We start from the raw sequence: 27,130 nt of genomic DNA, 5'->3' as shown, positions 1-27,130 counted from the left end.
GTTTTTTATCTCTTCTGTCTTTGTCTTTTCCTTCTTTTCTTATCTGGAAAAATATATTTTATCTTCTGAAATACTTACGAGTGCTTTGAATCACTTATATAATAACAATGAAGTATGTGTTTCAAAATCACTGAACTTTTTTAGAGGAGGAGTTATAGAAATAATTTAAATTTTACCTTTCAGATTTTATACAATTAATAATAATTGACATTATTGAGCCAAATAGACACAGCTTTCACAGACTCACTCTTCACAATTATTGAAATATTTTATATGTTTTGGCTGTCTACACTAATACAATGAAAACAACTTCAGTTCATCACATATTTAAATTATACCACACACTGTGCTAAGCACATTTTTTAACATTTATATTAACCTTCCCATGTCCCATCACATAGGTGTTACTCTCCCCTTCTCTATTAAAAAAATCAAAATTCAGAGGAATTAATATATTTTAAAGTCTCACAGTTGACTAAAAAGCAGGGAGGGAGAATCAGGATTCAACAAGAATGTGGCTAATCTCTTTCTCTTCTTATTTTATCACTATCCTTTTGTGGAAGAAGGTAATGGAGAGATAGTGTGTATTTACAGTCAGACTTTTATTACTGCCTTAGTCACCTGTATTTTTCACCTTTAATGTCTTGAGATTCCATGCCGGAGTTATTTTCCACAATGTACTCAGGCATCCACTCATTTTTTCCACCTGTTCATGCCTTCCTTATCTACTCTTACTTGGGTACTGATTCTCATCAATTCTGAATCTTTATTTGTGAATTTGATCCAGTTGGCTCTCCGGATTTGCTTTCATTCAGAATCATTCCTGAATTATAACTCAATTATTCTCTGTTAATATTATAAATGTTTACATATATCTAGTGATTTGGATGACCTCAGTCTCCAAAGAAAGTGAAGTTTTACTTATTTATTCATTTAACAAATAGGTAATGAGAACCTAGTGTAAATGAAGTGCAATTAGAGCCATGGGGATGAAGTGGTGAACAATACAGCTAGGGCCCTTATTTCTAAGAAAATACGCAAGAACTACAGATAATAAACCAATAGTCAAATAATTAAAATAATTTCACATAATAATAAATACAGTGAGAAATGCAAATTTGATCATGAAATAGTAGAGAACAATGGGGTTCACTGGGTGCCACTGATGAAAGCGTGGTCAGGAAAAAGCTTCATTGGAAAAATAACATTTGGGTAGAAAAATGTGAACATCATTGTGACTGTGACTGAAAAATAGAGCATGAGGAAGAGGTGAGAAGAGGCCTGAGTTTAAAGGTAGCATCCATCAGATCATTGATGTAAGGCCTTATAAATCATAGGGAGAGGCTTAGATTTGATTTTAAGTGGCTAGTTCTAGGTTTCAATTGAAACAGTGAATATGAACTGACTCAAGTTTTTAAAAGAGCTGTGTGAAAAAAGGGCCATTGGAGTATTATAGGAAAAAAGAAAAAGTGATGATGTCTTGGTCTAGAGATGCTGGAGAGGAAGTGAGGAAAGACTTTGATGCTGGAGATGGGGTATATACCGGTGTAAAAAATTGACATGACTTGCTGAAAGACTGGGCTGGCAGGTTAAGGAAAGACAAGACATCCTCTAAGGCTAAAAAATGAACAAATTGCCCTTTGTGGCACCATATCATTGTTGTGAATCAGCCTGGCTATCTTTGGTAAATTCATTAAGAAATTGACAAGAAAGCAGGAATTCACTGTTTTTGTGGCTTTCCTATTGAATTTTATACAATCTTCTTCATTATAAGAAAAAGTAACATCTATTTCTAAATGAAATTTGGGACATTATTTGAAATCAAACATAAAATTAAAAATATATGTAAAGCTGGGATATTTTTTGATTTTAGGAAAATGTTACATGTTGCTTATTACACATTATCTCCTAAAATGTCATTTAAGTATATTCAAAATGCTGAATCATACATCACTATGAAAAAGCCATATTTTTATGGCTAAATAGGATTTAACAATATCACACAATAGCTTCCTTAATTTTTACAAATGTATACATTGATCGAGAAAGTGACATTTATTCATTTCTACTTTCTTATGCGTCGTAATTATTTGTTTATCACTTTTTCTGTACCAGTTACAATCTGTATCAACTACAATCAGAAACACTAAAATGGCGCTAAAAATTTAATTGTAGTTATTTAACATGTACTCCAAGAAACCTTTCCTTCTCTCTATAAATAAAATTGATGACCCCACCTGTGACTGCTTATTATTCATGTATTTTAAATAAAAGTTTCCATATGACCTTAAGAGTGCAATAATTATGTCAAATATGTGTATGTTATTAGATTGTAAATAGCTTTCATGCAGAAACTAAGTAATATTCATCTGCTTCACAATTGTGAACACTGTGTGGGACATTTAATAATCATTCAAAATGTGTTGGATAAATGAATGAATGAGTTCTATAACTATTCATACTGTAGCTATCTGGATTAATTAACACTTTTCTGTGATTTATACAGTTTTATGCACAAGCACACAAAGGCACAAATACATTCAAAGAGCCGTACCTCCCAGAGTAGCAGATAGCAAGAAATGTGTCCCATATTTCTTGATAAGGTTTTCTGTGATTTGCTGAAGGGTAGGTCGACGTCCCAAAAGTCTTATGTTGCGGAAGAATTCAGGGGCAAGAGGCAGAGGAGAGCCAAGGAAATTTCTTCTCTCAACTGCAAGGTTATTTACTTTCCAGCGGCCAAACTCCCTGAAAAGCAAATTTATTTTTATTCATAAATGCGTAATCTATCTGAATGTTTTCATTTGAGAAGTTCACTTGGTAGTTTAGCTGGGGTCAGTACATTACAATTACTCTTGCTTGTAATACTATGTTGTGTGCTAGGAGTAGGAAAAGAAATATTTATAATTTATTTAACTGGAGTGAATACTCTAAAACCAAGTCATGTAAAGAAAAAATAAGCCACCCAAAGTGAACAGCTTCCACCAAGATTTTTTTCCCCAAGAAAATATGTATTCATAAAAATGACTTTATTATGCCTAGAATATGACTATAGAGTTACTAAACTAACAAAATAACTAAAGTATTTTTTTTTTTTTTGTTTTCTAAGGTATATTGAAAAAAAAAGAATGATTTATATTCATTATCCTAATGATTTCCTTTCTCTACTCACTTTAGAGTGAGAATGTAAAAACGCTCAGGGGTATTAAGGAGCTGCAGAACTTTAAAAACATCATCAAAAGATAAACCAGTTTTCTTCTTTTTTTTTTTATTTTTAATAATTATGGTTTACAACATATTTGGAAATCCAAATTCAGCTATTGCAGTTTCTCAAGATGCAAAGTGATTTTATAGATAAATTTGGCCAAGTTAGAAAAAATGAAAGATATAGTTATAAAAGATTTATACATTTTTTAAAAGAATTTATATATTTACACTGAGATAAAATCAGCCTGATAATAAATTAGAAAATAATTATAGTAAGCTGGGTGTGATTTTTTTTTCTGAGAAGTGGTCCAATAAAATTCTCAAATGTCACCCACAGGGAAGAACACTTTACTAGGCTTAATACTTCAAGTGTGTTAATTCATATTTATAAAATAATCAAATAAAATGTTGATTAAACACTTTATACACATGTGCCATATTTATTTATATTTTTCTCCAAAAAAAATGCTTGCAATGTGCCAGGCTCAGTGCATGATAAGAAATTCATCTACCGATGAGACCCATACTGTCCATCTGAAAGTAGCCTTCTCCTTTTGGAGAAATGTTTAGGAATAAATAAAAAAAGACAGAAAATTAATTTTTAAAAGTTTTAAATTCTGATATTTACTGAGAGATACACATACAGACCACTCTGATGAGAAATATGACTATATGAAGTGTGGCCATATTTTACATTACATGGCCAGAGAGGGTAACTCTGCGGAGACAACAATTAGGCAATATGTGAAATAATAATAATAAATTGCTTGGTGCAAGGAGGCAGGAAAAGGATTGACACAGAATAATGAGGAACAGTGCACATACTTCCAGGACAAAGGGGCATGACCCTGACAGTTTCTAACTATGGATATTTAGTACTTGTGGCACACATTTGACAGTCAAACAACCCATTTTTGTTACTAATTATATGATCAGAATCACTTTCGAATCTAGGGAAGACTTTGGCCTGAACATAAATTAGAAGTTCTTTCATCTTTGAGAAATTCTTGCTGTCTCCTGTAAGAATCAGCTCATCTAAACAGTTTTAATTAGCGTTTTTCTAAAAAGGGTTCTCAAACTTCAGCACCTATCAGAATCACCTGGAAACTTCACGACAGATTCTGATTCATCAGGTATTAGATAAGAGTTAGAATCTGCATTTTAAACAGACATGCTAGTGCTGCTCTTCTGGTGACCATACTTTGAATAAAACCACTGATATATACAATTTGGTATGTTGCCTTTCAGATCTCATCAAAATGCCATCTTTTCAGTAAATATAGGGCTTTCATAGACTGAATTTATTAAAATGTTCCCTCAAAATTGAGTAAGAATGTCTTTGTTATCTTTATAAGTTGATATAAATAAATTTTTATGCTATTCACTTCTATAATAAAGTTACTTAAATCTGAAGTGTAGGTACATAATAGTAAATGTATAATATATAAAATACATAATATTAAATATATGATATATAAATAAAAATTTAAACATTGAAAAAGATCATTTGAAATAAAATATGTAAGTCCTAAAATTTGATGATATACCTCAAGATATATAGTAATACAAAACTTCTACGAAGATATTTTTATACCATGATCAAAATAATATTTGCTCATTAATTCAAAAATTTATAGGCTTACTCTCATTTAATATTTTAGCTATTGTAAAATGCTTGTAATTTAATCAATAGAGAATAACATAACTTTACCTTAAAGCTGTGACATATATTTTTCAGTGGTTTACAGTGCTAAATTTGTTAACTCAAATATATTCTTAGATTAAGATACAATCTAAGTGAAATAAGTAGACTAAAAAATCCAAGATGATTGATTCAATGGTAATATTTTATATCCTATACAAATGCTTTCTAAAATGCTGAAAGATTTTCGATACATGCTTTTCTAAAGATTTTCTAAAATGCTGAAAGAGTAAATACATGCTAGAAAAGTGCAATTCTATCTTTTTTAACAATTAGTAAATATACAAATATAAATCCATGATCTATTCTGAACTGATGTATTTATGACTTTCTTCATTTTGTTTCTCTCAAATAAGAACAATAGACATATTACAAAACAACTAACACAAATTATTTATTTTATGAAATCAGTTTATAAGACTATAATACTGCAGAATCAGCTATTCGAAGAAAATATTGTCTATTCTTTATTATCAACTAATATTATTGTCCATGTTGCTGGCAATACAGATGAACATAAGAAAAATCTATGACCTTGATGGCTCAAAGATTATACAAAGATAAAATATGAATGAATAAATTGCAATTCAAAGGCTTTAGAGTATTTTCTGTGAAAAATACAATTGTATAGTAGCTTAGTTAGCCCAACTCCTCTATCCCATTTATCACTGTTCTTTGATATGAATGGATCTAATCCAACTCACTTTGGATATGTTTTCTCTGAAGACCCTAAGAAGACTTCCTGAACAACTTTCCAAAGAGCCTTCTTCAGCTATTAGGTGCTTTTTACTCACTCAGTATGTTAAATTTGTAGTCTCACTTCACCTTCTAATATTTCAAATGATAAAACACTTTGCCACCCCATCTATTAATCTACTATATCTGTCATGCAAAAAACATAAAGAAAGAACAAACTCTGGGGACATCGCTAAACTCAGACTAATTTAATAACTAAGTAATTATAGTTACTGTTAATAACTAAAGAAACTTATTTTCTTAATTTCAAGAAACTTCATCTTCTAGTTTTCTCCCCATATTTTCATATAAAGCATAACGCAAAACACCACACCATTGTGTATATCCAACAAGGTTAGTTTATGTAGAAAACATAAATTTCAAATTGAAATCTAAGAGAGCTCTGATTTCCACTCCACATTTGGTTTGTATTGTCGTGATACATGATCACTGTTACAATCTTTATAAAGTGTTGCTGGAAACTGAGATAAAATAGCAAAATAATCCTAAGAAGTGGTGATATGAGCACTTTAAGTAAAGACAGTCATCTCTGGACAGCCACACTGTAAATAGTAAACATTAAATATGAATCAAAATCCCCAGTGTCACTTTTTCCTGAACACAAGATAAGACATTTACTGATGACATTTTAAGTCACTGTGGCCATGTGGCTTAATCTGGTGAAGATTTGTGAGCATATATGTACAACCTGGTCCATAAGCCCGGGACGTTGATTAGCAACTATAATCAGAATAGCTATGGTCCACATATATCCCTAAAGCTTAACAGGATGAACAAGTGAATGAACTGAAAATAAATTTTGTCATGTAAAGTCATCAAGATTATGGGAGGCTGAGGTGGGAGAATCACTTGAACCCAAGAGGCAGGGATGGCAGTGAACCAAGATCATGCCACTGCACTCCAGCAAAGATTATAGGATTATTTGATTTGCTTATTTTCTAGTAATATAATCTAGTATATCATTACTGATGTAAAGTTTTTGACTCTGGTAAATATTAGGAAGTTAATAAGGAGCTAATGTCTGTATATAAATTGGAACCTAAGGGGTGCAGATTTTTTTTTTCCCTGTTTCCTGAAGATAAGGTTCACCTCAGTTACAACTAGATCATGCATTATTTAAATGCTGGAAAAACAAAGCAATGGAGTGCTGAATTAAAAATATGCTGTTGGGTGTAATTATCATAATGAGAACATTTTACCTAAAGGCATCTCAGGATTTCATCCAGATGCTTTATGTTTATATTAAATAAGAATATTGTTGTATCTAACTAAGTGTTGTATTCAACTTGGAACCTTCACAGAACGTAACTGTCTTCCCATCATAACGTGTGATAGTCTTTCAATTAAATAGGCACTATCATTAGAGTTTAATGTAACTCAGTCCCTTTCAAGGCACCACTGTTTTATAGAACACACATATGGGCTATAACCAGTTTAACCAGAACATTACTTTGAAAATATTTTTGGGGATCATACTCTAAGGAGCCTCTATTGGTTTATTAAAATTGTATGTTTGACTGCTAAAAATTCTGATGTGCAATCATCTATTATGTATTTCCACACAATATTTATTTTTCTACAATGTTTATTATAATTGTATCCCTGCTCAGCTTATAAAAAAGGCTGGAAAATAAGAATGACATCATCAAATTTCAGTTAAACGCCTGTCACATAATTGCCACATTGCCATTAACCTTTCTTATTAGCATTTAAATATATACAAATACACAAATGTACTCAGTATATTTAAAATATATTAACTGTCATGATTTCTTTAAAAGTGCACAAATATATTTGGTTTCCTCAAAACACAGAATTTGCCACTGTTCATATTAGAAATTTTGTATTAAATACCAAAGAATAAGAAAGCCAAAATATATTGACAAAAGCAGATGATGCAGTAGCTGAAAAGATTTACCTTTAACTGCTAATTTCCACTAAACGAAGTTGTCTAAAGTCCTACGTGCTATTATTACATTACTTTTCACATTACTGTATTTGTTGGCTAGTAATTTTATTAATAACCATTAAAATTTTCAGACACAACAGAATCTTAAAATAAATATATTACCTAAGCATTCATGTCTACTGGGAACAAATTCAAAACAAAAATCATAAATTAACTTGTCAAACTTTAATAACAATATTCTAATTACATCTGTAAAATCATACGGATCTTAAGAAATGGCACTAATACCAATATTGGCTTCTCATAATTTTACTGGGTTACTGTGATATATAAAATTGATTTTTGAAAGTATTTTTACCAGCTGGACACAGTGGCTCATGCGTGTAATCCAAGCACTTTGGGAGGCCGAGGCAGATGCATCACTTGTGGTCAGGAGTTTGAGACCAGCCTGGCCAACATGGTGAAACCCTGTCTCTACTTAAAGAAAAAAAAAAAAGATAGCCGACTGTGGTGGTGTGTGCCTGTAATCCCAGCTACTCAGGAGGCTGAGGCAAGAGGATCGCTTGACCTGGGGGGCGGAGGTTGCAGTGAGTCAAAATTGTGCCACTATACCCCAGTCTGGGCAGCAGATCGAGACTCCATCTCAAAAAACAAAAACAAAAACATTCTTACCATATAGCTTCAACAGCTCACAAATGACACTGTTTTCCATTAGGCTGGTAAAAGGAAAATGTTTCAAATAGTCTGGATGCCTGTAGCACTGAAGCTAGTGTTTATAAAACAGCTAAATGCTCAGTAATTAGCAAGATAAAAAATCCACTCTCCATTTAGCCCCTTGATACATCAAACTTTTAAAAATAAATTTAATAGTATTAGAGTTTAATTTTTTTTAAGCTCGGGAAAAATTTTTAGATGATGCTGAAAATTTAGCATAATGAATCTATGCAAATAAAATACTGGTGATAAAAGTCCAATCATAAATATAACTTATGTAAAATGTTTACATGTAGGATTTCTGAGAAGCACTGATTAATGACTGTTGTATTTTGAAAAAGCTGCCAAACTCAAAGTAGACTACAGAAGACAATTAGCATGACTGCAATAAAAATAACTGCCATGTCAGTAGAACAATAAGAATTAATAGTAGCTGTAACCTCATGACTATCATTGAAATAAAAAAGATGAAGATGGGGCTACTGAGAAAGTGTTAAGGGATTTTCCGGTTTATGGCTGATTATGCACACTTCAAATTCTTAAAATATGTTATAATTTTAGGACTCTGAAATTACTGAAAATAATTTAATTTTATGTTACATAGTTTTAAGTCACTTTCATCGCTTAATAGGATTTTATGAAACTTAAAGAGAAATACAACACAGATGCAAGTATATATGATAATATAGAAATTGATTATGCTTGTCTAAATTAAATCACATTTTGAACACTTGTTAGCAAAAGTTTTGTGTAAAAATATACAAACATGCTGTTAATGATCTTCTCATTTGAATAAAGTAAAATATGTAAAAATTTTGCTTAAACTTTGTTTTCTAAAGTTTGATAGTATAGTTTAATTTCTATTACAAATATTATATCAAGTTATCAAAAATACTGCTTAATTACATTCATATAATAATACAGATTAGGTAGCTATTGATCAGTGTAGACAAGCCAAGAGGCACAGACATATCTGAGATAAAATAAAATGAAATATTTAGTCTGTTTTTTTCTGATAAAAAAACTGAATAATTTTATTTTAGCATTGATAGTTACAGAAGTAATTCATTATCTTCATTAATAGATGAAAAAAAATTGCATTCATGAATAAATTTTATTATTTTAGCTAGGGAATTTTAATTTTTAAAAGGAAATGAAATTAGGATTGAAACTGCTGAAGTGTCAAATCCTATTCTCACCAATTTAATTCACAAAATGTAAAGCTTTCTGAATTTTTGCATGTTCATAACTTCAGTGGTGTAAACACACCTTATCTATGATCATAGGTATAATAAAACTGATACTGGAGACATTTTGAGGTAAAATTTGTAAAACTTAACTACAGTGGTACAGAAAACATGGATTACTTCTTAGTAATTTTTGGTACATGTAAATTTGTGAAGTGGGTTTTTCGTGCCAGGATGTTAATTTTTAAAAAATATACATATTACTGATTAAGGTAATGCAATTTTATAGAATTAATAAGTAAAAATTTACAAAATAATTTATAAATAAAATCACTCAAAGACTATGCACATCACCATTGTTGTTTCAGGTAAAGACTAATAAGTTAAATGCTCATAAAGATAGGTAAATGGGAAATAGATATCTGTTAATGAAAAAATAATGTTTGCTGACAATTTCTTCAATCATTTAAGCAGTATTTCCTCTGAGATTTCTTTATAATGATACCACATCTACCTTAAACATTGTGTCAAAGATTTTTAAATCATGGATTATGTGAAGGTAACTAACCAATTATATATCTGAGATTACAATAAATTACAACTTCAGGTATTGCTTCATTTCAAGTTACATGAAGTAAGAAGTCAAAATGAAGAATTGTTTTTAAAGAATAACTGCATTTTTAGTGACAATAAATATAAATTGTCCATCTTTTAATAAATTTTTTTCATAATAAAGATGAATTTTGAATAATAACCCAATTCAGTAGAATGTATATTTTTCCTGAAATATGTCTCAAAATGTCTTAAAGAGAATTCCTTTTAAAATATTATATTTTCCCACATAGTTGAGGCAAATGAAAATGTGTTGCTGCAGGTCATAAAAAAAAAAATGATTTATTTCAACATGCTCTTAATTTTATGTCTTTCATATATACATCGAATAGGGAGACTGAATATGGTATTTTATGACAAAATAAGTTTTCAGAAAAAGTATAAACTTAAGTTTACAAGGTGTAAATTTTTTATTCCCCAAATTATAACCTTTCGGTTTGAATCAGGCTTGATGGTTAGAATACAATTTTATACATAAACACTTTATAAAATATCACCTGGCAATTTCATCTTTCTCTGGATATCACTGTCTTGTATGGATTACAAATCGAGACTTGTTATCTAGCAAGCACTTGGTCTTACCATCTCCTTTTGGAGATTTATATAATATAAACTTCTTAAATATTATCTGCTTTACATGAACTTCAAAGACAATAATAATATGTGGGAACTGCCGTCTTTTCTGCTCTACCATACCTGTCTCCAATTAATTCAAGTCCTCTTGTTATATGCACTCATGGCACAATTTTCTTTTCCTTCTGTGAACTTAGTTGTGTCACTCTTTGATTCATGTTTCACGTAGATGTGAATTATTTCTTCTTATAACCATTGTATTTTTAAGACTCAAATGAATGATCCATAGTAGTCACTCATTAAATACACTCGGAATCACGAAATGAGTAAATATTCTCATGTAAGCTAAAATGAAATAGCCACCTAAGTATGAAAAAGAATGAGGTTTCCTACTTGTTAGTATACACCCTGACTAAAGTTCACAGAAAATCAAGCTCAGTAGAGGAATATATTTCTCAATTATCATCTTTGAGGGTTCATGTGTCTAGGACAAATTAAAAGTTAACTATTTGCTCTAAACTGAGAAGCACTAATCATATGTAAAAACCTACTTCCACTGATATCTAAAATATATGTTGGGAAGTTTAGAAATATACTACCATTTCCTGCTAGGGCAGTAAAATGTATAATTGTGGTACTCCAAGCATCTTACAATTAATACACTTTGAGAAGAGCAATCCAGATATTTCAAATATAATAAGATTTTTAATTTATCTTATCTGTGCCAGCCATAAGGCAGTGGAAGCACATTGATATAGACAATTCCAGTTTTCATCTTTTATGGGAAAAATAAATATGTTTGACTAGTTTTCTCCTATAAACTTTAAAATGTAATTTTTCACTGATTAGCAGTCAATAAGTTTATACGTTTGACAGGCAAAAAACAACTTTCATACTAGTGATCATTAAACATCTTCTGGCAGATAACTTTTACCTAATCATTGAAATAAATGGCCTTTGAAACCATTTCACATTTCTTGAAAGAGGAATTGTAGGAAGTGAATGACTAAAGAGGTTTATAATCAATTACTTTAATAGGTGATATAGTAATGCAAAGAATACAAGCACAGGTTGAAACTGCAATGAGATATCACTTCACTCCTGCTAGAATAGTTATAATTAAAAAGACAAAAGTTAACAAATTTTGGCAAGAATGTGGAGAAAAGATAACCCTTGAACACACTTGGTGAGAATGTAAATGAAAACAGCCATTGTGAAGAACAGTTTGGAGATTTCTCAAAAAATAAAAATAGAACTACCATATGATTTGGTAATCCCACTACTGAATATATATACGTATTTATATGTTGAAGAGATATCTGCACTTCCATGTTTATTGCAGCATAATTCACAATAGCCAAGGCATAGAACCAACCTGTGTCCATTAGCAAAAGAATGGATTTTAAAAGGTGGTATATGTACACAATAGTCTTTGAGTGATTTTATTTATAAATTATTTTGTAAACTTTTATGTATTAATTCTATAAAATTGCATTACCTTAATCAGTAATATGTATATATTTTTAAAAATTAACATCCTGGCATGAAAAATCCACTTCACAAATTTTCATGTACCAAAAATTACTAAGAAGTAATCCGTGTTTTCTGTACTACTGTAGTTAAGTTTTACAAATTTTACCTCAAAATGTCTCCAGTATCAGCCATAATAAAGAATGAAATAATGTCATTTGTGGCAACATGGACCTTGATCTCTGATTGTACCACTGCACTTCAGCCTGGGTGACAGAGCAAGATCCTGTCTCTAAATAAATAAATAAATACATACATAAATAGGTAGAAAAGTAAAGTCTATTTTTGATGGGAGAATTTTTAGTACTTCTTTAATCTTTTTACTCACTATTGGTTTATTCAGGTTTTCATTTAATTTGTGATTCAATACAGGTAAGTTGTATTTTTCCAAGAATGTATCCATTTTTTCTAGGTTTTCCAATTTGTCAGCATATAGGAATTCATAATAGTCTCTAACAATCTTATATATTTTTTTGTTATCTATTGTAATGTCTCATTTTTATCTTTGATTTTACTTATATGTGTCTTCTTGTCTTATACTACATAAATGTTTGTTCATTTTGTGCATCTTTTAAAAAAATATTAGATTTGATTTGTTGATCTTTTGTAATATTTTGATCTCACTTTCATTTATTTCTGCTCTAATCTTTACTATTTCTTGTGTTTTATTAATTTTGGGATTGGTTTGTGTTTGCTTCTCTACATTTCTTGACCATCATCATTAAGTTTTTATATGAAGTCTTTTTGTTGTTGTTGTCTTAGGCATTTATTGTGATATTCTTCTTATTCCTGCTTTATCTATGCTCCATACATTTTGTTATGTTTTGATTTCCTTTTTATGCATTTTAAGACATTTTAAATTTATATTTTTTAATTTATTTATTGATACATAGGTCATTCAGTAGCATGTTGTTTTATTCCCAGGTATTTGTACAGTTTCCATCATTCCTCTTGTTAACCAATTTCTAGTTTTAGTCCATTACGGTCAGAAAAGACACTTGATATGATTTCAACTTTTTTGAATCTCTTGAAATTGTTTTGTGTCCTTATATATCTTCTATCCTGAAGATATTCCATGTGTTGATGAGAAGACTGTTTATTCTGTAGCAGTTGAGTGAAATGTTCTGGAAATGTCAGCTTTATCCATTTGGTCTAGAGCATAGTTTAACTTTGATGTTTCTTTGTTGGTTTTCTGGCTGAATAATGTAAACACTGCTGAAAATGGGGTTTTGAAGTCCCCTACTATTATTGCATTGAAGGGTATCTTTCCCTTGAGATCTATTAATGTTTGCTTTACATATTTGGGTGTTGTGGTCTTAGTACACATACATTTACTATTGTTATATCCTGTTACTGAATTGATCCTTTTATCATTATACAGTGAAATTCTTTCTGTTTTTACAGTTTTTGATTTAATGTCTATTATATATAATGTAAGCATAGCTACTCCTGCTCTTTTTTGGTTTTCGTTTTCATTTCATGGAATATATATTTCCACCTCTTCAATTTCAATCTATGTATGTCTTTATAGGCAAAGTGGATTGTTTGTAGGCAGCACACAGTTGGGTTTAGTTTTTTGTTCTTTTTTAATTCATTCAGCCACTAAATTTTAGTTGGACAATTTAGTCCATTTATATTCAGTATTGTTATTGGTAGGTAAGGACTTGATACTGCCATTTTGTTACTAAATGTTTTGTAACTCCTCTCTTCCTTTCTTCACTTCTTACTGTTTCCTTTCCAGTTATTTTCTCTGGTGGTATTATTAATTCCTTAAGTTTTACTTTTAGGGTATCTATCATAGGTTTTAGCTTTGTGGTTGTCATTAATTTTACAAAAAAACATCTTATAGCTATCATAAGTACCTCAAAGTATGTGGTTTTTTGTTTGTTTGTTTGTTTGTTTGAGACAGAGTCTCAGTCTGTTGTCCAGACTAGAGTGCAGTTGCACAATCATGGCTCACTGCAGACTCAATTTCCCACATCTCAAGTGATCCTCCCAGCTCAGCCTCCTGAGTAGCTGAGACTCCAGGCATGTGTTACCATGCCTAACTAATTTTTTATAGAGATAGGGTCTACTTTGTTGCCTATGCAACAAAAGAGTTAGTGAACTCTTGGGCTCAAGTGATCCTCATGCCTTGGCCTCTCAAAGAGCTGGAATTATAGACATGAGCCACTTCACCTGGCCCACAAAACAGCTATTTTCATTTCCTGGATGAGAAGTTAAACCTTACCTCTCCAGGTTTGGTAACTGGCACTTTATTTAATCAATTTTGTTAGGTTATATTTCCTTGAATATTTTGGATGCCTGAAGGCATGCATCAATACCTAGGCATTGAAAAATTAGGTATTTATTTCAGTCTTGCCTTGTTTGTACCTGTCCTTCTTCGGAGAGTCTTCCAGTAGTTTAAAGGGGATTGCCTGTTGAGCTAAGTAAGCCTGTGGTCGCTCTTGGCATTTTAGCACTAAAGGGTGCCCTGAGCCTAGGTTTGCTGTAAGTCTTGTAAACTGCTAGCTCACCAACGCTCCAACCTGAACTTGGAAAAGACCAGCCAGTAGAGAAGAGGGCCAGAATTTGGGTTTGTTCTGCCAGGATGGGGATTGCTTTCTGGCCCAGGATGAATTTAGAAGTGTCAAGCAGCTCACTTGGTTCTTTCCTTTGTTGTTTTACGTGGCAGAGTTGGTACTTGACTCTTAGGCAAAGTCCCCCATACTGTTTCCTCTTCTTTCCCCAATAAGGGATTCTGTCTCCACACTGCACTGCCTGAGGTTGGGGAAGGAGTGACGTGGGCAGTCTAATGGCTGCCACAACTTACATGATGTTGGGTTTCTCCCTAAGCCATCATCCTCCCAGACCAGTGCAGTACTGGGACTTGCCCAAAACCATGGTCACTACAGCCTGCCTGGTACTGAAATTTACTGGGGGCTGGAGTCCACTGTAGTCAGCTAGTAGTGAAGCAGGCTGGGACTCAGGTTTCTGCTACTTGGGTGGCAGATTCCTCTCTAGTGCAAAGATGTCTAAATGCTCCTTCTGTGGGCCCCAGTCTAGAATCAAGGACTATGAGGGCCCTGCCCCACATTGCGTTCCACTGTGGCAGGGCCAGCACTAAGTTTCAATGCAAATTCCCACACTCCCTTCCCTTTCCCTCCCCAAGCAGCCAGTTCCTCTCTCCACAGGGCTCTGCCTGGTAGCAGGAAGGGGTGGTTTAGACAATGTGATACTGTCCTTCCTACAGTCTTCAATTCCTTTCTTTTGGTTATTATACCAAAATCAGGCACTGTGATTAATTTTGCTCTTTTGAATGTGCTTTTTAATGTGTGTAGTTATTCAATGTAATATTCCTGCAAGGCAACAATCTTTGGGAAGTTCTAATTGGCCATGATGATCTGGCTCCTCATTTGTCTTTTTTTTTTTTTTTTTTTTTGGTGTCTGAGCTTTTGGTGTTATATTTAAAAAATTGTAGCCAAAACCAGTTTTAAGGATCTTTTCCCCTATATTTTATTCTTGAAGTTTTGCAGTTTCATGTTATATTTAAATTTTTAATATTACGAGGATGTACCCACAAAAACTAAAAATTAAAAAAAAAATCATGGGATGTAAGGATGATTACATATATACATGGATAATAAATGTGATCCATAACATTAACAGAATGAAGGACAAAATCACTATGATTATATCAAAAATGTAGAAAAAGGGTTTGACAAAAATTCAACATTCTTTTATGATAAAATCTCGCAACATATTAGGTATAGAAAAAAATGCACCTCAATATAATATGGACTATATATGACAGTCCTACAGCTAACATACTCGATGTTGAGAAATGACAAGCTTTTCCTTTTTAAGATCAGGAACAACACAAGGCTGCCTACACTCACCACTATTCAGCATAGTATTGGAAATTCTAGCCAGACCATTTAGGCAAGAAAAATAAATCAAATACATCCAAACTTGAAAGGAAGCTAAATTGTCTCTATTGCAGATGACGTTATCTTATTGCAAAGAAAACCCTAAAGACACCACTAAACCAAAAAATAAAGTCAAAGAAGTTGTAAGATACAAACTCAGCATACAAAAATCAGTAAGATTCCTATACACTAAGAAAGGACTATCCACAAAAGAATTTAAGAAAACAAACCCATTTACGATAGCATAAATAAGAATAAAAAGGCTTAGGAGTAAATTTACCCAAATAAGTGAAAAATTTTGTACATTGGAAATCAGAAGGCACTAATGAAATAAACTGAAGAACACATAAATAAATGAAAAATTATCATATGTTTATGGATTACAAGAATTAATATTGTTGAAATGCCCATGCTACCCAAAATAATGCACAGATTAATGCAATTCCTGTAAAAATTCCAATAGCATTTTTCACATAAGTAGAAAAGAGAATCCTAAAATTTATATAAAATCAAAAAGGACTTCGATTAGATGAAACAATATTTAAAAAAAAAAAAAAACAGCAAAGCTGGAGACATTACACTTCCTGATTTCAAACTATATTACAAAGTTACAGTAATAAAAATAATATGGTATTTGCATAACAAGACACAGAATAGAGAGGCCAGAAATAAAGCTATCCATATATGGTCATCTAATTTTTGACAGTGATGCCAAGAACACACAATTGGAAAATAAACAGTGTTGAGAAAACTGGATATCCATAAGTGAAGGAATAAAATTAGACCTTTGTATCATACAATATACAAAAAATAATTCAAAATATATTAAAAACTTAAACGTAAGAACTGAAATCATAAAACTCCTAGAAGAAAGCTGGGGAGAGAAAAGCTCCTTGTTTACAACCTTAATGGGAACATACTATTTTTCACCACTAAGTGTAATGTCAGCTGTTGAATTTCATAGATGCAATTTATGAAGTTGAGGAATTTTTCCTTGATTCCTATTTTTCTCAGATTTTTTCTCATAAATAAACATTGAATTTCACCAAATGCTTTTTTTTCCTGAAACAACTGGTATGATCGTTTTATTTTTTCTTCTTCACCCTGTTCATATTATGGATTATACTAACTTTAAAATGTTGAACCAAACTCACAATGCTAGAAGAAACTACACTTGGTCATGACGTGTAATTCCTTTTATATATAGCTGAATTCTGTTTTCTCGTGTGTGTGTGTATGTGTGTGTATGTACATGTGTGTGTATGCATGCTTTTTCTTCTGGTTTGGTATCAGGGCAGGTGTGTGTATGCATGCTTTTTCTTCTGGTTTGGTATCAGGGTAGCAGTAGATTGAAAAAGGAAATGAACTGGAAGTGTTATTTCCTGGGAAATAATCTGTAAAATTAGTGTTAATTCTTATTCAAATATTTGTTAGAATTTTCCAGTGAAATCATCTGGGCCTGAAGATTTATTTGGAATTTAAAAAATTATAACCACAATGTATTTAATAATTCTAAAGCTAGTCAATGATATAATTTGTGATTGTTTGTGCTTTTTAAGAAATTGGTCAGCTTAATTTGAGTCAAATATACATATGTAGAGTTTTCACAGTATTCCTTTGTATCCTCTTAATTAATTTTTTATATCCATGAATTGTGTGGTGATAACCACTGTAAGAGTTCTGACTTTGGTAATTTGTCTACTCTCGTTTTTTCTTGCTAGAATATTGCCAGTTTTATTTTTATTGCTGTTATTTTCAAAGAACTAGGTTTTTGTTGCATTGATTTAATCTACTGTTTCTCTTTTTTCAACTTCATTGATTTTTGCTATTATCTTTATGTTTTCTTCATTTGTGTGGGTTAATTTTTCTCTTTTTAAAGATCTTTGAGGAGGAATCACATTATTGGTTTGATTTTTTTTCTTTTCTATATGTAAGTTTTTTTTTACTATACATTTCTCTCTCAGTACTGCCTAAATCATGTTCCACAATTTTTGATACTTTGTGTTTTCATTTTCACTAAGTTCTGGGTCTTTTCAAAATTTGTCTTGGGACTTGTCTTTAACCTATAGTATGTTTCAAAGTGTGTGGTTTGTTTCCAAGTGTTTGGAAATTCCCTTGTCGTTCCGGTGTTGCTTTCTTGAATGCTTCAATTATGGTCATAGAATATACTCTGTGTGATCATAATTGTTGAGATTTGTCTCATGACTCTTAATATGCTCTATGTCATGTGACCCAGGGGCCCTGCAAATGTTTGTGTATTTGGTTAAAGGGTTCTATATATTGATTAGATCATGTTTGTTGACATTGTTGTGTTCTTCTATATCTTTGCTGACTTTTCATCAAGTTGTTCTAGCAACTGATGAGAGAGGTGTTGAAATATCCATCTATAGTTGTGGATTATTTTAGTTCTTCCTTCAATTCTGCTAAATTTTGCTGACAATATCCTGTAGTCCAGTTGTTTGGTGCATGCACATTTAAGGCTAATATGTGTTCATGTTGTATTAATTCTTTATCATTATAGAAACTAACTATCTCTGGTAGATTTCTTTGCTCTGAATTCTGCTTATACTAATATAGTCTCTACTCCTTTTTCTCAAATTAATGTTTGTCTATTATGTTATTTTCCATTCTTTACTTCTACCTAACCTATATTGTTACATTTGAAGTGTGTTTCCTTCATAGACAGCTTACATAGGAGCTATGTTTTCTTGATCTATTCCACCAATGTCTGTATTTTAATTAGTGTATGTATACCATCTCTACTTAAAGTAATGATTAACATTATAAAACTTAAGTACAATGCTTTCTTTTGTTTCTGTTTTCCATTCTCTTTCTCTTTTTTTGTATCCTTTTGAGTTACTTGAACAGTTTTTAAAATTCCATTTTTATATATCTATACTAATGTTGATTATATCCCTTTGTATGTATTTTATTGATGGCTTTACTTATCACAGTTCACGGGGGTCAATATTTTACCAGTTCCCATAGAAACCTTACCTCCCTTTACTTCATTTTATCTCTCCCATTTATAATATAATTGTGTTTAATATTTCCTCTAAATTACTTTTGAACAATTTAAATAGTGTTATAATTTTCACTTCACCTGTCAAAATACTTTAGAAAACTGTAGTGAAAAAAAAGTTTCACATTTATCATGTTTTTACTCTTTCCATTTTTTTCTTAATTCCTGTTATTCCATAATTCCTTCATTTGTCTCCTTCCTTCCTTGCTTCCTTCCTTTCCAAACAATTTTATGCAATGTCTTGAAAACGTATGAAATAAAAATTTTAAAAGTATATACAATATTGAAAAGTCTTATAGAGTTTTGGAATATACAGGCATATTAAAGAAGTTGTTGAGAAAACAAAGCTAGGTGAGAAAACTATTTCTGTGTAATTACATAACTATCTCTGTGTTCACTTAAAGGTAGAGTTTTCTAAGACTATAGAGAAAGATTACATAATTATACAGAAATGTTATTTGTTGAGAGAAAAAGTGGATAGTAAAACCAAGCATTTTTCTGATAAAATTTATCATTTAATCATAAATAATATTTAAACAGATGTATACTTATAGAAAAATATTTTTTCAGCAAATATTTATAGATATAATTTATATGTTGATAGTTCCCTATATTTCTTTGCTGAAAGTGTTTTGGTGCTACTTGTACATATATAGATAGAAGCATTTTTTAAACATACTTTATTTTCTGAGTAATTTTATGTTAAATGCAAAACTGAGAGAAAAATATAGAGTTAATCCAAACACTCCCAAACCCCACAGATGCACAGCCTACTAAATTATCAGTATCTCCCACCAGATAGCACATTTGTTACTACTATTGAACGTACATGACACATTATTATTCCCCAAAGACCACAGTGTACATTACAGTCCACATGTATGAGTCTGGACAAGAAGTGTACATATATACATGAATTTACATATATAAAAATGTATATATATATTTTAAATGATGGAATGTTGTAGAAGTTGCCAAACGCACCTCTATAACTCTAAATGTATCACACTGTGATTTAAAAAGAAAATGTCTATGACAAATATATAAAAACCCAGTTACAACTAAAATAATTTCTAGTTAACAATAAATGTAATAAATATTTAAAATGATAATAAAAATCCAAACCAGCAGGACCAGTAATAATTGTTCAGTATGTTAATTTTGGATTTGTATGAACTCTCACTGCAGAATATTGGACACCTCTCAATTACACAATTATTCATATCTGATCTAACTTTCCCAACTTAATTATTCAACCTTTCCTTAAAAATCCCCTCATAAATATTTTATGCAATACATGCTACCACAGCTTACTTGTCTCTGCTCACATTTTAAAAGTCCCATGCCTTCCACAGGTTAGACTAGTTTGGGGTTGCTGACAGCATAAATGTGAAAATAGGCAGGAGTTACAGAATCACAGAGTTCCTTTACATTAAGAATGACTTTTAGATAGTTAAATGCTGTATATATTTAAATAGAATGCAAATATTTTCAAAGAATATAGAAAATAGTTTCTGTCTAGTGAATACTACTGTATGTGCTTGTTAAAAAACATAAGTAATGATTATAATAAAAATAATCTTTAAAGTATAGACATTTATAGTTGTGTTTCAATTCAGGAAGAAGAGGAAAATATTAATTTAAAATTTAGCATCTATAACAAGTTTGTATATCACCTTCAAAATGAAGGGGGGATGCTAAGGCCTTATTTTACACTTATAAAAACATAATGATAATTCTTATAATTAGATAACATTTTAATTTTCCAAGTTTCTGAATATAGAGCAGATGGAAATCAACTTTTTAAAAATTTAAAGGAAAGATAATCTCAAGATGATCTCCAAAGAGTAATTAAAATTAAATTTTGTAGAAACAGTAATGTTTTGATATCAATGTAAACATGAATTAAATGACATAATGACTTTTCTAGTGATAATTTAAATACAATATTTTATAGAAAATGAACAATTCAGATAGCGATGGGGTGACTATGAAGATAAGGGTAACCATTCTTTTTGTAAAATAAATATATTGTAATCAGAAGACTCCAAATAGGAAATACAGAAGTAATATTCTATAAAGACTGGAAAAGGAGAGAGTAAAAACTATAAATTAAATATTAAGAAATCAGGCTGCTATACTACATAATTATCTAACAATGAAAATAAATAAGCGTTTAAACATCAGTCATTTATTTCATTTATTCCATTTTTAATAAAGTTGCAATTAAATATTCTATCAAGTAGCCTCACTTATTCTGGTTTGGGCTTGAGTAAGTATTTTATAAATTAAGTATTAGGACACTTCTGAAAGAACTAGGTCAATTAAAAGTTAGTAAAGCTGGAAGTCCAGATGGCACTGAATTCACTCAACTAAAATTAACTACTTTGAATTTGGCTCAGTCTCAATATTCAATTATTAATGTGATATATGTGAAAATCTGGCAAATTGGAAAATGGAAGATGATTCAGTTCTTCTAATTACAAGGTTAGATAAAATAAATATCTTCATTTTCCCCCTAGGTATTTAAAAATACAACTGATGATATAATAAAAAATTTAACAATCAACATAAAATTGTAAATAATTTATTTTTCCCATCAGGTAGTACTTCAATTGCCATTCATATAAAAGTTAGTCATCTAATGAAGAAAAAACACTATACATCAAATAAATGTTTAATTTTTAAAAAATGGAAACCTGAAGAAAGTAAGAATTCTATACTTATGCAATTCTGCCACTAACTTGTTTTATGAACTTGAAGAATTTACTTTGCCAGTTATATTCTTTATTTTCCATGCTATAAAACCAAGGACCTAGGCTTAAAACACTGAATTTTTTTTTAGATTTTGGCTTTAAATTATATAACACCTATAACAGAAGAATATCATGCATTTATACTTTTCAATAAACATATACACATATCTCTAGGTAGCTAGTATGTGATTCACCATATTATTTTACAAAGACTTACATATTAAAAAGTATCTTTCACGAATCATCACAATATATGACTTCAAAATATACTATAAAGATATAGTAACCCAAACTGATACTGGTATAAGAACAGACACATAGACCAATGAAACAGAAGAGAGAACTCAGAAATAAATCCATGCAGTTATAGCCAACTGATTTCTGACAAGGGTGCTAAGAACACACTGAAAGGACAGTTTCTTCAACAAATGGCACTGGGAAAACGATAATATCATGCAGATACATGAAATTAGACATTTATCTCCCACCATATGCAAAAACAACACAAATGGATTAAAGATTTAAATGTAAGACTTGAAACTGAGAAAAAGTATAGGGAAAAAGCTGCATGATACTGGTCTAGGTTAGGATGTTTTGCATAAAACCTCAAAAGCACAGACAACAAAGGCAAATATAGATAGATAAGATTACATGAAAGTAAAAAGCTTCTGCACAGCAAAGGAAACTTCCAACAAAGTGAAGAGACAATCCACAGAATGAGAGAAAATATCTGCAAACCATCCACCTGGCAAGGGATTAATAACCAAAATATATAAGGAGCCCAAACAACTCAATAGCAAAACATCAAATAATGCATTTAAAAACTGGGCAAAAAATTTGAATAGACATTTCTCAAAAGAAGACATAGAAATGGCCAATAGGCATATGAAATAATTATCAACGTCATTAATCATCAGAGAAATACAAATCAAAACAATAATGAGATATCACCTCACTCCAGTTAGAATGACTATTATAAAAAATCAAAAGATAAAAAGTGTAGGTAAAGATGTGGTGAAAAGGGAACCCTTATATACTGCTGGTATGAGTAAAAAATTTGGAGGTTCCTCAAAAAAGTAAAAATTGAACTACAATATCATCCAGCAATTCCACTCCTAGAGTAACTATCTGAATGAAATGAAATCAGTGTGTGGAAGAGAGATCTGCATTCTTTAGTTTATGGCAGCACTATTAACAATATCCAAGGTATGGAATCAGTCCAAATGTCCATTAACTGAAGAATGAATAAAGACAGTGTGGCATTTATATACAGTAGAATACTACTCAGCCATAAAATCTCCTGTCATTTGCAGCAATATGAATGAACCTGAAGTATATTATGTTAAGTGAGCTATGCCAGGCACAGAAAGGCATATACTGCATTATCTCACAAATATATGGAATCAAAGAAGTTATTCTCATGAAAGAAGAATAGTGATTATTAGAAAGCAAGGAGAAGAGGGGGAGATGGGGGTAAATTGATCAATTGTTACAACACCCCAGCTTCATAGGAGCAACAAGTTCTGATGTTCTATTGCATAGTAGGATGACTAGTTAGCAACGATGTTAACATAGAGATATTCTGAAATATACAGATATTTGTAAATATACAAACATTTTGAAATATCTATAGATTTCAAAAAAGCTAGAAGAGAGGTTTTAACACCTCATAGGAAAAAAATGATAAATGTTTAAGATAATGGATATGCTAATTATCCTGATTTGATCATGGCATAATGTATACATATATCAAACATCATATTATATCCCATAAATATGTACAATTATGTGTCAAACATAAATTAATAAAGAAAATTATTTTACACTATATGCCATATCACATGCACATACTTGGAACAATAAAATGCTGTTTCTTTTCTGTTTTGTTGGCAATATTCAACTGATACACTGGAAAAACAATAACTATATTCATCCATAACTTTATACCAATGCTCTCATTCTTTGAAGACTCACAATAACTCTGTAAGGCTTCTATAAATACAATCATCACTCTTGTAGAGATCATAAAACAAAGACTTAATCAGATTAAGATACCTGTCCAACATGAAACAGTTCATAAATTAGTGCTGTCCAAAAAAAATCTGTGAACCAAAAATGTTATTTTAATTTCTGAGCAGAAGAGCAACATACTCTAAAGGCAATGAAAGAAGGTTGTGAGCTGGCACTGAGGTTGAAAAGGAGTATCTGAATTTAAATAAGCAATTTTAGAGGGCACTGAAACATTTTGATTGTAAGAGTAAGGTAACCGAGGGTCATAAAACAGAAATGAAAGGAGTTTTAGAGAAAATAAAACTATATGTTTTTAATATTTATTTGAAATATGACCTAGTGAAAACTGTATATTACCTCTTCAAGCTAATAGAATTCTTTGTTGAATTAAAGACTAAACTAGGTGTGGAGGTAGGGGTATAACTTTAGATAAAATGGCCATGACCTAGACTTAGTTGTTATAATGATTAAGTTTGAAACATATCAACATTCTCTGTAGCCTAGCTGGATAGATCAAAAATTTTTTTTTTAATTCCATATCCTAGAGCGCAACTATTTTAGCACAAATAATCAAGATTTATTGTACAGCAGGCACATTTACAGTTATAGTCAGACACAAGAATAAGGTTAAAGAGATCAGGAAAAAATGGGTTGTATAAATGTTACGTCTCAAAGGTAGATGGAGTAATTCTTATGCACAAAATTCATTGAATATTTTTAGAATATTTAAGTAAAAGATTCTATTGTTTTACCATATTGTAAAACAATATAGCACCCCAATCTTTATAATTGTTCAAATTTTATAGCTTTGATTAGCAGTAAAAATTACAATTGACACTACTAGTTTCTCCAAAACTAAATCATTTCCATGAAAATCGTGTAGTTCTGAGGAGTACATATTGTTTAAACTCTTGAGTATCTACTGAGGGCAAAATACTCTCTCTTGTGTAGTGTGTTTTATCACTTTACAGATTTGGAAACAAAATCCTAATTGGGATTAGTTCAATGGCATTGCTAAAGTCAAAGAGTAATAATTAGGTGTGAAATAAAAAATTAAAACATATATTTATTAAATATTTTAAGTTTTTTAATGTTCTATGATAAACTGAGCTCCTGATTTAAAACTTTTTTTCTTTTTTTCTTTTTTTTTGAGACGGAGCCTTGCTCTGTCGCCCAGGCAATAGGGCTATCTTGGCTCACTGCACCTCTGCCTCCCAGGTTCAAACAATTCTCATGCCTCAGCCTCCCAAATAGCTGGAATTACAGGTTTGCACCACCACACCTGGCTAATTAAAGCATCTTTAAATTGTCCCTACAAATCTAAGTCAAATCTAGGAAAAGTCTGGGCTATTAGCATTTCGTGCTCCTATTTCCCTTTGTGTACACAATAGCTTTGTGCGTAGATGTGCTTAATATATGTTAATGGATAAAAAGCAATGCCATATTTTCACTCAAACTACTTTTTCCAGTCTATCATTCTGTCTCATTGCTTTTTAATTTTTTTCAAAGTGTAGATTGTGCTCATCAGTAATATGAAGCACTGTTCATCACCTCCCCCGAAAAAAAGAGCTTCCATATTAAGAAGTAACTTTCTTTTTTTTTCATTTTCCTTCCATCTGTACTTTAGAACACTAACAAAAAGACAAAAATAATGAACAAAGCTTCCATTTCCTGCAAGATGGTGGATTGTCTTTACCATAAAAATAATTAAATGTGTGACTAAAATAACATTTCAAAATACATTGAACTGGCAAGAAAATTGGGAAACTTTAGAAACAAAAATCTGAGAAAGCTAAGTCATAGAAATGTGAACCAAACACTGAAGCAAGATTTGTTCTGATGACCTTGACCTAACCCAGAAGAAATTAAACTTCAGTTTGTATGACCGTCCTCTTTGACATGGTACAAACATACATCAAAGGAGTCAAGGTAATAGGGAACCTCTAACTCCTTCCACACCCTCACCTACACTTAAAACTGTGGCTTCGATAGTTTTCAATTCTATTTCAGGGCAACCTAGACATAATTTTGCTTTTGAGTTGACATAAGAACAAATGCATATAGTTTTCAATTCTATTTAAGGGCAACCTAGACATAATTTTGCTTTTGAGAAGACATAAGAACAACACTTGCATATCTTGAATTTTAGCACTAGATAAAAGAAAATCTCTCATGAATGGCAAAACTGTAAGTGTAAAAGAGTAATGATTGTATAAGAATTGTTATTAATAAATTTAAAACAAGTAAACAATACATATAATTAAGGAGGAGGGGAAATGTAGTTAAAAGATTCTAAACTCCTTGAATTTTCAGAAGAAGGATATTAACAAAGGTTAGACTTTATAGCATTGCCATATGTTAAAATGTACATATGTTTATATGTGTTAATGTTTCTAAAGTCACAACTAAAATGGTGCAGACACTATGGAAAACAGTATGGCAGTTTTGGGACATAAAATTAAAAACAGAATTACCACGTGATCCAGCAATTCCACTTCTGGGTATATATCTAAAAGAATTGAAAGCAGGGTCTCAAAGAAATATTTGTATGCCCATGTTCATAGCAGCATAATATACAATATCTCAAAGGTCTAAGCAACCCAAGTGTACATCAACAGAAGAACGAATAAGCAAAGTGTGGTATCAAATAAAATAAAATATTATTCAGCCTCTAAAGAAAGTTTGAACTCATACTACGGCATGTGTGAATCTTGAGAACATTATACTAAGTGTAATTAGTCCATGATAAAAAAAAAAAAAACTACTAAAAATGTTGTATGATTCCACCTATATGAGACGATTAGAGTACCCCAAAATTGGAGAGATAAAGTAGAATGGTAGTTGTCAGGAGATGGGAGAAGGAGAAATGGAAAATTATTTTTAATAAATATATTTTCAGATTTGAAGGTGGACAGATTTCCGAAAATGTTTAGTAGTGATAGTTGTACAATATGAATCTATTTAATACAATTGATATATACACTTAAAAAAGGTTAAGATGATAAATTTTATGATATGCCTATTTTACTGTATTTTTTTAAATTTAAAAACATTATTTAGGTATATATATTAAGTAGTTTTAGAGAAGTATGATTAACTTTGTATAGTTACAACAAAAATAATTTTCAAATGACTTGTATTAATCTCATTATTGAAGATTTTCAGTTTACAAATCTCATTGTGTTATACTCTATATTAAACCCTAAGATAATTCACATTGGGTATGAAAATTTTGCTTAAAGTGGAT

The 27,130-nt window shown here is 31.0% G+C and overlaps 1 protein-coding gene across 5 annotated transcripts in view; it reads right to left on the bottom strand.

Moving 5' to 3' along the window:
• Positions 1-27,130, bottom strand: part of BRINP3 (BMP/retinoic acid inducible neural specific 3) — a 396,225-nt gene that overhangs the window by 193,933 nt on the left and 175,162 nt on the right. For 3 of the 5 annotated variants that reach the window (XM_050783201.1, XM_050783228.1, XM_050783208.1), the window contains one exon: positions 2,555-2,745. The exons of the other annotated variants lie outside the window; for them this stretch is intronic. In XM_050783201.1, the coding sequence (XP_050639158.1) occupies positions 2,555-2,745 (191 nt within the window). The remainder of the gene's footprint in view (positions 1-2,554; positions 2,746-27,130) is intronic. 5 annotated transcript variants of the gene reach the window in all.

Source organism: Macaca thibetana, chromosome 1, assembly GCF_024542745.1.
Source record: "Macaca thibetana thibetana isolate TM-01 chromosome 1, ASM2454274v1, whole genome shotgun sequence".
Lineage (NCBI taxonomy): Eukaryota > Metazoa > Chordata > Mammalia > Primates > Cercopithecidae > Macaca > Macaca thibetana.
The sequence above is the reverse complement of the archived record's forward strand: the minus strand, read 5'-3'. Positions and strand labels throughout refer to the sequence as shown.